The 11,285-nt window shown below is 35.7% G+C and overlaps 2 protein-coding genes across 4 annotated transcripts; one reads left to right on the top strand and one right to left on the bottom strand.

Moving 5' to 3' along the window:
• Positions 1-420: 420 nt before the first annotated feature.
• eva1c (eva-1 homolog C (C. elegans)) lies at positions 421-7,561 on the bottom strand. Of its 3 annotated transcripts, XM_067397756.1 has the most exons (9): positions 7,495-7,561; positions 6,566-6,881; positions 5,301-5,497; positions 4,902-5,025; positions 4,668-4,820; positions 1,973-2,116; positions 1,447-1,524; positions 1,270-1,356; positions 421-836 (listed from the first exon to the last, which is right to left on the bottom strand). In XM_067397756.1, exons 2-9 carry the CDS (start codon positions 6,678-6,680, stop codon positions 424-426), a joined length of 1,311 nt encoding a protein of 436 aa, XP_067253857.1. In that variant the 5' UTR covers positions 6,681-6,881; positions 7,495-7,561; the 3' UTR covers positions 421-423. The 3 variants fall into 3 exon arrangements, with proteins under 3 accessions (XP_067253857.1, XP_067253856.1, XP_067253858.1); XM_067397755.1 differs by lacking the exon at positions 7,495-7,561 and having other exon boundaries at positions 6,566-7,066; XM_067397757.1 differs by lacking the exon at positions 7,495-7,561 and having other exon boundaries at positions 5,301-5,381; positions 6,566-7,066.
• On the top strand, positions 7,508-10,473 carry mis18a (MIS18 kinetochore protein A). The gene is made up of 5 exons (XM_067397763.1): positions 7,508-7,843; positions 8,748-8,814; positions 8,933-9,055; positions 9,190-9,292; positions 10,029-10,473. Exons 1-5 carry the CDS (start codon positions 7,636-7,638, stop codon positions 10,104-10,106), a joined length of 579 nt encoding a protein of 192 aa, XP_067253864.1. The 5' UTR covers positions 7,508-7,635; the 3' UTR covers positions 10,107-10,473.
• Positions 10,474-11,285: the final 812 nt, after the last annotated feature.

The raw sequence follows: 11,285 nt of genomic DNA, 5'->3' as shown, positions 1-11,285 counted from the left end.
ATGTCCTCTCTGTGCCATATTTTTTTTTAAAGTAAGGCACCTGGCAATGTCTTGAAGGTGATGTGTGTAATTTTTTTTATGTTAAAATACTTCTTTAATGGCTTAAAATTAGATATTTGGAGGTTGATTCCCCTCACAAAGTGTAACACTGAATATGTGGAGTTTTCAAAACATTCTTCACTTATTTGTGTTGCCCAACAATAGCAACATTAGCTCGACAAATAGTGTTAGTTTGGGGCGGGGCCATTTTTTGGCTGACCAATAGCAAATGAGGGGAGTGTTCAGGAAACCTGTTTGAAGACAGTTTTGGCAGTTCTGCTTGGTAACACTAGTGGTGCAGAAATTACACACTTCACCTTTAATTTCAGTGTTTTGGTAACAGAAAACATTCAAAAAGTTTACTCCATTTGGTTGAAACCACAGCTACTTCACATTCTGTGTAATAGTTGGCATGTATGAATGCAGGATGCATGTGTTTCCATTGAGGTATGCGTTCATCCTGATTTCCTGAATCACTAGTTCTCTGCGTTCAATTCTCTCCATCATCTCTGCTGCTTCTGTGGTGTATGTCACATCTTCCCAGCAATACACTTTCCTGCCTATCTCTGACAGGTTGGAGCTGTCCATCAGTGACTCTTTCTCATCCTCATCTTCTTCCTCATTATCCTGGTTCATTGGCTCTTCCTCTTCCAGATTAGTTGTTCTAATCTTCCTAAACGTTCTAGGTGTATTTAGATGTCTACTGCAGGTTAGCTGCATTGAAACAGCTATTAGGACAATCAGAAGGCCCACGCAAACACTTGACGTGAAGAGTATTCCTGCCATCTCCGGATTCTCTGAGAGAAAGAGAAGTACTTGTGAAATGAAAATTACTCTCATGTCATTCATGCGTATGCAGTTATTTTTACAGAGGAACAAAAGGAGATTCTTGAAGAGTATTTTCAGTATAATAACAGTTCTTGATGATTGTGTGTCAAGCTCTATAAAATAAATTACAATACGATAAAAAGTTGCTTGAAGATTCTTAAAAATTCTCTTTGTATTGCATGGGGAAACGTATAGCATGGTTTGATTTACATGAAGGTGAATAAATGATAGAATTTTGATATATTTTATATAAACTATTTTGAATAAAAATTCTTTTTAATAGGAGTTTTATATTCAAACTTTTCTTTTTAAATGATATTCCCTCCATTTGTGCTACTTTATGGGCTCATAAAAATGTCCAAGCATGTTTAATGTAAGATATTTTATATTTTTTTTGTTTACCTGTAATGTAGCCATATGCCATTAAAGAATTGCTGACAATAATCCTGTTCTCTGGAAACTTTGAACTTCTTATAACAGGGTGTTCCCCTACGTACAAACAATGAAAAAAGACAGTTTAATAGAATATTCACCTGCACATTTGTTCTATATAAAGTGAACTGAATGGTGTGCTGTCACCTTCTTTGGTGCTCTGGTTAGGAACTGAGGTAGTTTGGAAAATTCTGGGATCAGCCTCCTTGAGTAAAATTTGTGGAACTGAAAAAAGGCATGGCACAAGTTAACAACCAACTCCCAGCTGCATCTCCTAGGATCTTTCAGTGCGAGGCTGATCAGTAATCTTTATTTTTCCTGTGAACTGATTCTGCCTTCCAATCAGTAACAAAAGCCTGGCATTCAAAGCAATCACAGGAAGTCTTACAGGAAGCCCCCGAGAGCTAAAAATGCCAGGCTCATTCCATACTTTTATTCCCAAACAACTTTTGTCTTCCTTGTAATTTATGAGACGGGAAGAAAACAGACGGGCAAATCAACAATCGGAGATGAGACAAAGGCCATATGTTAGTCTTTTCCCACGCTCTCAATCAATGAGGAAACTGATTCAAAATCTGCCATGCCATGCTGAAACCTCATGCAAAACATTCAAGAACAGATTCAAATAGCTTTTGCTTTAGGAAGATTTTGATGGATATGAGAGCATTCCTACCGCATGCATAGAGGACGGTGATATACTTTTTTGTTCCAGGAGGGCAGGGGTCTCTGAAATGTTCCTGGTCTACGGTAAATAAACACCTCTGTTTGCCATAGCAGATGTTGGATACCACATCACCAGCTCCATGAAAAAGACATTCTGCCAAAATAAACAAAAAAATAAAATGATGCATTATACTAAGCTACAATTAGTACAAAATGCAGCTGCTAGAGTTCTTACCAGGTCAAGAAAATCTGATCATATAACACCAGTTTTATCATCTCTACACTGGTTACCCATTAAGTTCCATATCGATTATGAAGTATTGCTAATGACCTATAAGGCTCTAAATGGTTTATCTCCTGTGTACTTAACCGATCTTCTATCACCCTACAATCCTTCACGCTCTTTAAGATCACAAAACTCTGGACTTCTGGTTGAACCTAAGATAGTTAAGTCCACTAAAGGAGGGAGAGCGTTTTCACATTTGGCTCCGAAACTCTGGAATAGCCTTCCTCATAATGTTTGGGGCTCATCGCTCACCCAGTTTAAATCTAGATTAAAGACGCATCTCTTTAGCCAAGCGTTCACATAATGCATTTCATGTCAGATCAATTGCACGTATCTTCGCTTAAAGGTACAATTTGTGATATTTTTTTCCGCTAGAGGTCGCTAGAAGCCTATTCAAAACAAAGGCGTAGTTTGATGAAGCCAAGTTTTAGAGCGGAAACTTGGGACATGAGGTCTCCATCTGAACGGACGGTGCAAAAGAATAGGGATTGGAGTCTGGAAGAACTCATGTTCGTGGATGCGATTATTAACGTTACTGTAGTATGAAGCAGATCAGGACCGAGTGTTGCGGGAGCTGAACGAGGAGCTGGAGCGATTGATCAACACACACCTCACGAGCAGCGGGACTTTTATTATGAACAGTCACCGGCGCCGCTTCCGCTTTTCCGGTCATGAGTTTACGGGAGCTGTCCTTGTCGACAGAACCAGCGGCAGATGGTAAACAGTAACTATGTTCCATTAATAAGTAACACAATCCACCATAAAACGTACAAGAAGTAAATAAGGAACTGCTTGAAGCAAGCTAGTGGTTTGCTGGACGCTAGACACTACTTTCGCATTTGTCCACGGCACTGTTGTCATGTGGTTTCTACGTCAGTAAAGGCGGTAACAAAGGGAACTGACGTCATTGACAGGCGACTGCACTGCCCCGTGTCACTGTTTAGAATGGGAATTTTCTCATGATTTACAAGTAGTTGAAAACATTAGAGATATTGTTTGTAATCAGCTGGACAAAATATATAACACTAGCCTAGTGGTTTTTGGATATTTTACTGCAAAAATTTTGCATATTGTACCTTTAATGTTATGAACAGCAGCTACGCTAATTATTCTCTATTTGCTTTTCTGTTTTACCTCGGGACACCTGTCATTATATACCACAAATTATTACATTATTTGCTAACTTGTAATATTGTAATTTTGACATGCATTCTCTGTAAAGCTGCTTTGAAATGATATGTATTGTGAAAAGTGCTATACAAATAAATGTGAATTGAATTATGCAGTACAAACCACAAAAATGAACAAAATGTCCTTCAAATCAAATGAAGAAGTTTATAAATAGACTGCATGGACTCAACAATGCAAATATGAACATGTCTCCTCCCTTTTAAAAATGGCTGCCCACTGCTCCGGGTGTGTGTGCGTTCACTGCTCACTACCCCTAACGTAGATGGGTAAAATGCAGAGGACAAATTCTATGGGTTACCATACTTGGCCTTCACATGACCCTTTTTAATTATTTGCATTCTACGTTGATTTGGGACCTGCAAGCCACACGTCCTGATTTTGCGAGTTGCAACATGTTTCTTTGATCTTGGAACAACATTCCAGTCTGAAAATGTAACCCTAACCATATCCCTACCCCTAAACTTAACCCCACCCATAAGTTATCCCTAAAATCAGAGGGAAATGATAGGTGAATAACACTGATGTAGAAGCACCTAACGCTGGTTGTAAGCCTAAACTTGACATAAACTGTAAATTTGTCCCTAAAGGATCTAATAAGTTCATTAAAAATACATTATTAATGCGCTTCATTTGGATACACCTTTTCTACAATTAATTAGTTTTTATTTTCTAAATTAAAGTTTGTGAGGCTTCACATTAAAAGTGTCTATAGTAACTGTCCAGTATATATATATATATATATATATATATATATATATATATATATATATATATATATATATATATATATATATATATATATATATGCACAAATATTCACACATATATTACTTATATATTTTAGAAAATAACTGGTTTATTAAATTAATTAAATTTATTAAATTAAGTTTTAAATAAGAATACTTGTCTTACACAAACACATTGATTCGCTGGAGTCGTATGGATTCATTTTTTTATGGATGAATGCATTTTTTGTCTTCAGAATCTAGGCAGCCATCCGCAACCATTATAAACCTTGGAGGATTAAGGAATATTTTAAAATATATCTCCGATTGTGTTTGTCTGAAAGAAGATAGTCATATACAGTACACCTAGGATGGCTTGAGGGTGAGTAAATCATGGAATCATTTTCATTTTTGGGTGAACTATCCTTTTAACCCAGAGCCTAACTTTACTATTAAATGAATGTAATATTAACTATAAGTCTTACTTAAACCCAAAAACCTACCAAATGGTGGAGGTTCTTGTTCCTCTGACGCACACAAGTTTCCATTCTCCAGTGGTCTACCATAAACTGCTGAGTAGATGTTCAGCACTTTTGGATACTTGCAGTGTAGCAGAAGTCGATCTCCCTCACATGTTACTCTCTTCTTGTGCTCTGCTGTAAGACAAACATTATGCAGAGGAGTAAATATTTGAGGATGAAATAATCAATTAAGGCTTTAAAGGAGGAAATACTTACTAGGTTTACACCTGTATGATACATTGAGGAATTTAGGAGTTCCAGGACAAGGATCTCTGCCAAAGACTTGATGATTAACCAGAAACTGGCAATCTCTATGACCCTGGCATTCAGAGAGCACTTTCTAACAGAGAGGGACAATCAAAGACCATAGACTGTACATTATACAAAAGGCAGGGAAAATGTAGTAGCCTTGTCCTGATTCTGGAAAACAAATTATCTTTTCTGAGCCAGAAGTGAAAAAGATAGACTGCCACAGGAGTCTAGTCTTACAATAGAGTCCTCTTAGGTTTGTTTTCTCAGTGGGACTATATAAAAGGTACTAAAATGACTTTATTACGTTAGCATTTAGTGCATGCACAATTAAAGGTCTATTTTCCTGAAAGCAAGAAACTTCACCTGCAGCGCTGTGCTAGCAGAACAGCTGTGATTACGCCATTGGCATCTCATTCCTGGCACGATCCTGGGAAGGGTTTCACTCTGTCCATAAAATGCAGACTGAATAGTTATGGTGGAGTGTCTTGGACACCTGAGGAGCAGGAGATCTCCATCACAAGCTTGAGCTGAATGACTGTTGATGATCCTAAACAGATAATCTAATGAAAGGGGTTAGGGAGGGAGGATCTAATAAGTTCATTAAAAATACATTATTAATGCGCTTCATTTGGATACACCTTTTCTACAATTAACTAGTTTTTATTTTCTAAATTAAAGTTTGTGAGGCTTCACATTAAAAGTGTCTATAGTAACTGTCCAGTATATATATATATATATATATATATATATATATATATATATATATTCACAAATATTCACACATATATTAATTATATATTTTAGAAAATAACTGGTTTATTAAATTAATTATTAGTAAACTTTTATTAAATTAATTAAATTATTAGAAAGCTTATTTGATTTACTTTTGACATTTTTAGTGCCATTAAATCAAAAATATTATATATATATATATATATATATATATATATATATATATATATATATATATATATATATATATATATGCACAAATATATTACTTATTTATTTTATAAAATAATTGGTTTATTAAATTAATTATTAGTAAACTTTTATTAAATTAATTAAATTATTAGGAAGCTTATGATTTACTTTTGACATTTTTAGTGCCATTAAATCAAAAATATTGTGTGTATGTGTGTGTATATATATATATATATATATATATATATATATATATATATATATATATGCACAAATATTCACACATATATTACTTATATATTTTAGAAAATAATTGATTTATTTAATTATTAGGAAACTTTTATTAAATTAATTAAATTATTAGGAAGCTTTACTTTTGACATTTTTAGTGCCATTAAATCAAAAATATTGTCTGTGTGTGTGTATATATATATATATATATATATATATATATATATATATATATATATATATATATATATATATATATATATAGGCTATATATAAATGTTTTTCAAAAAAGAATAAAACCAAAAGATTTGGCATTGATCCATACATGTATTTATTTTTTATTGTATACTTTAAAAACAACAATTTAACTAAAATAATAAAAAAGTAAATATTAATCGGTTTTCATTATTATTGTAATTGAATATTGTACTTATAAATATGAATAGTCTTATTGTTCATCATCATTGACTCACTTGAGAAATCCGAGAGTCCGTCCATTTCTTTGGTCCACAGCAGAAGAACACTGTAAAGTATTTGAACACGCAGCCCAGGTGCACGGCAGCTTCTCGGGTGCTGCGCTGAGATCATGTTCAAATTCTTCAATTATTTCTGCATAAAGCCGCGTGCATTCAAGCGCGTGCTGGAGAAAGGCTGTCAGGAATTCCCGTCTCTCTCACCTGCCAGGGATTCTCTCCCCGCAAAAGTATATTATTCTCATACCGCGACTTCGACATCCCACTCCTTTCAAGCCAAACTCTAACAAAGCGAACTCCTCGGAATCGTTTCACCCTAAAAAGAAGTCAGAAGATATAAAGAAAACATTTCAAAGCGACGCGGTCACTGTGTTGCAGCTTATAGGGAAATAACAAGTGCGCAACAAGTCAGTGGTGCCTGAAACCAGCGTCATTCGCATTATGTATTCGAATGCTGATGATTTTAGGGTCCCTAGCAAGACTTCAAATAGTGACAAGAGGTTTATTGACACTCAGAAAGTGCTTTTTGAGGAGGATGTTGAGGAATAACACATTTGAACGGGGCGTGGCGGTTAATGTCTAAAATTGGCAGTGCGGTAGGAGTTGCGAGGCACTCTGATTAAACTGCCTTTACAATAAAAAAAAAATATTTAATATAGTCAATGAACCCTCTATGTCTTTGAAGCTAAACATCTTGGACCACTGAGCATTTATTAAGTATACATATAGGCTAGTTTAAAATATGTTTTTTACAAGAAAATAAATTCATATTTATTTATAGTGTGTGTGTGTGTGAGAGAGAGAGAGAGAGAGAGAGAGAGAGAGAGAGAGAGAGAGAGAGAGAGATAGCACGCGCGTGTGTTTAAATAATTCATTGCCCGAGTATGAGTTTGGTCATGTTTATAATGTTCTAGTAAAACCATACGAACCTCGCGTTGAGAATGAAGTGGAAACTGTTACTCCGTTGCAGCAGGGGGCGCTATACGCTTATCTTTTCATATGCGCTCACTGCAAATCAGCAGAAGTACAGCTGCCCGCGGACGTTAGAAAACATTTACTGGTTGAAAAACATGGCTGGCAAAATTAAAGTTCCTGATGACTGTAGCTATAAAACGTTCTCTGTTTGCGAGAGTGTCGCTGACAGCAGCAGCAGAGTGGAGGAAGATGGTGAAAACGACGGTCCAGCAGTGTTTATGTGCGGCAAATGCAAGCTGCCCATCGGTGACAGTCTGTCCTGGGCAGGCAGTGATGACGAGCAGAACCAAATCATGCTCAAAAGTAAACGATTAGTACGCTTTTATTGCTGTTGTTTGTAACGTTCTGGATATAACCTGTTATGTCTTAGGTTGTTAAACACTATCGTTCATGAGTTTGAGGTCAATAAGGTTTTTATTTTTAAATGAATACCTTTTTGCAGCAGAGGCAAACTTATGTGAGTAAATACGGTTATAATGTTAGAAAATAATATTTTGAACTTTCTGTTCATCAAAGAATCCTGAAAAATATATCTCGGTTTCAGAAGAAAAAAAAAAATAAGCAGCACAATTGTTTTCAACATTGATAATAATAATAAGAAATGTTACGAAATGTGCATATTATTATCGTGAATACTAGTTTCCCAGTTAAAAATTGGACATGAACGCCCTCTCAACATTTGAATGGGATGAGCTCGTAATAAAAAAAAGGCTATATTAGAATGATTTCTGAAGGATCATGTGGCACTAAGACTGGATTATAAACCATTCTAAATGAAATCAGCTTTGCCATCACAGGAATAAAGTACATTTTAAAATGTTAAAGTACAAAACAGTTGTAATAATTTTTAACAGTGTTGCTGTCTTACATTATTTCTGATAAACACAGACCTCAATGTCATAGAACTCAAACCTTTTGAATGGTGGTGAATGTTATTTGAGTCGACTCATGCATTTTGAAGTATTGTGATTTTGCCCTTAGTCAATCAGAAATCTAAAAGAAAAAATGATCAGGAAACCATCTTAAGATAATGGTTTGAATGCATTTGATAGAATAGCGTAATATAATTCTACATAATAAACAACGATGGATACTTAGATGAAATTGTAATTATATATAGAGGCATGCATTGAAAAAAAGTGACTATGCAACACTTGAAGGGAGGGAAGGGAGTGCAATGTCTTGACTTTTGCACCTTAATTTTTAGGTATCACTGACAATATTGTCATAGGGAAAGAGCCCTTTGTTTCTGGTACCCGAAAGGAGCTTGGATGGTGAGATATTTGTTTTATTATATATATCATAGATGTTTTTTTTTTTTGTTTGTTTTTTTCACCTTAAACCACCAAACCATGAAATCAATGTCTCTGAAAAATTGTCTCTCACATTCAGCCTTGTTGTGAATCTCACCTGCCGTGGCTGTTGTTCAGAATTAGGAGTCATGTACATATCAACCCCCAAAAAGCTTGATTACAAGAGATCACATTTCTGCTTTAACGTTGAAAATATTGAAAGGTAAGTAGCCTATTGTGCACAAGATTGTGTGATATTTATCTTTGGTCTTTTTTTCCTCTTTTTTTTTTGGGCAATGCATGTTTACCACCACATTTCATGATTCTCATTGAGGACATGATTGTTTCTCTCTGTAGCTATGTAGTGGGCAGTCCAGGCCAGCAGATGCCAGAATTAGACAGACAAGACAGACCAGTGACCCTGGAGTACCAGAACATTGTGGAGCAGCAAATGACAGAGGTAAAGTAGCTCGCCTAGAGACTGTTTAATTATTGATCTACGAGTATGATGCAAACTGATGTAAATCTTGTCTCTCTCCGTTTAAAAATAAGCTATTTCTTTTGCATTACAAATGTAGAGATTAATGGCAATATTGAGTGTGTGAAGAATATTACAGAAAGAATAAAAAAAATCATAAAACTGGAGGGAAATTAATTGTTTTTAAAAACATTGGATACAATAGAAAGTACATTTTTATTGTTTTTATAAAATAAATTCAGACAAATGGACCTCTAATATTAATGTGCTTCAGTATGGGTGGGGTACAAAGAAGAGATATAAAGGTGTGGAAAAAGAATATCTGTGCTTTTTTACTGTTTTAAAACACATGAGTAAACAGCAGATGGCGCTCTTGTGGTGCTGCCAGAGCTCTTTGTTTGGTCACTGAGTCCTGCAAACAATAGAAATTAGGAGCTGTAGGAGAATTTGATCTAGAACTAGAAGGGAGTGCCGACAGTCTGTTTGAGATTTAAATTTTTTAATTAAAAATTCTGTGTTTGTCAGATAAATCAGATAAAAACTTCTGATAAGATTCCTATGGGTGATAATGGAATGTCTTTAGCATTGTGTGAATATTTTTTTTAATGTGTTTTATTATTGATTTTATTTTATTTAAAAAAAAATAAAAATAAATTAAATTTTACAGTCCTGTCATCTGCTTGCTCTCTGACCTCCTATTCTCTAATGTACCTTGCAGATAAAATCCCTAGCCGTGATAATAGGACAACGCCTACTGGAGATTGAAACTAACCTCCAGTGCGGATCTGGAAAATGATGTGAGATGTTACAAAACAATGTCTGTCTGTATTATGTAAAAATCCCACCTTTTGTCATGATTTTGTTTGTCAGATTTTGGACCCTTTAGTGTAAGATATTATGTCTGACAGTTATGTATTTATATGCATTTACAATACAGTTGTATTCAAGTGACGCACATCTGTAATGTCCTACCTTCAAAACACATTCTAATAGATGTCCTTGGATATAGGTGCATACATATATTAGATATTATAACAAAAAATGTATTGTTCTTTAAAAGTCGCTATGCTGTATGTTAGGAAAAAAAGCTCTCTGTTTGTTCCCATCTTATATTTTGTCATAAGTAATCCTTGTGTTGTTGTCATGTGATGCACAGGGTGAGACTGCACAATAAATATATTAAAGCATCACACGTGTTGTTGTTTTCCCCCTCTACTTGATTGTTTTTGATATTTCATCTTTTGCATCAAAACATCCCTGCCCCAACCCTCTGGATAACTGGTTCAATAACAAGTGGATAGTGCATGTGGATAGAGGGGGGCAGGGTGGCTCAAGCAATTTTTTTGTTTACAGTTCCTGTCTAATGTGCCTAGCAACACTCTCCACCAAGAGGCGGGAAAAAGACTCGTAGAGACCCCTGAAGGCGCGCGCCCCCAACCCCGAATGCTGGGGTAGCATAACAACAGCGGCTGAGATGGAAGCCGCGTGCCTCGGACCAACCAGAGAGCTGTATCTAAGGGGTATGCTGCTATGGAAACAAAGCGCACACGCTTGTCGCTAGACCCTGTTGCCATCGCATCCGTAGTTTCCTTATTTGCCGGACAGCCAACCAGATTAAGAGGCGGTCTGTCAGTCTGATGACGTTGCTCGACAGTCGTGCGCGGGGCGTGGTCTCCACCTCTCGCGCCTGCAGAGATTTTTTCATTCTTGTGTCTTTGAACTCCTCCTTCGTTCTGTCTGTAAACCCTGTAGAGTTAAAAATAGGAACAAGAGGTAAAACACGCTTATAGCATTATTGTTGCATCATGTTTACTGTTTGTGTCCAGCAGAGGGAAACATCACTCTACATGTGGCAAAACATATATCCTTTCTAGCATGTAACCCCAAACGGCGGTTTATTAAAGGATTAGTCCACTTTTAAATAAACTTTTCCTGATAATTTAGTCACCGCCATGTCATCCAAGTTGTTTATGTC

Source organism: Chanodichthys erythropterus, chromosome 10 (genome assembly GCF_024489055.1).
Source record: "Chanodichthys erythropterus isolate Z2021 chromosome 10, ASM2448905v1, whole genome shotgun sequence".
NCBI classification, from domain to species: Eukaryota; Metazoa; Chordata; class Actinopteri; order Cypriniformes; family Xenocyprididae; genus Chanodichthys; species Chanodichthys erythropterus.
The sequence above is the reverse complement of the archived record's forward strand: the minus strand, read 5'-3'. Positions and strand labels throughout refer to the sequence as shown.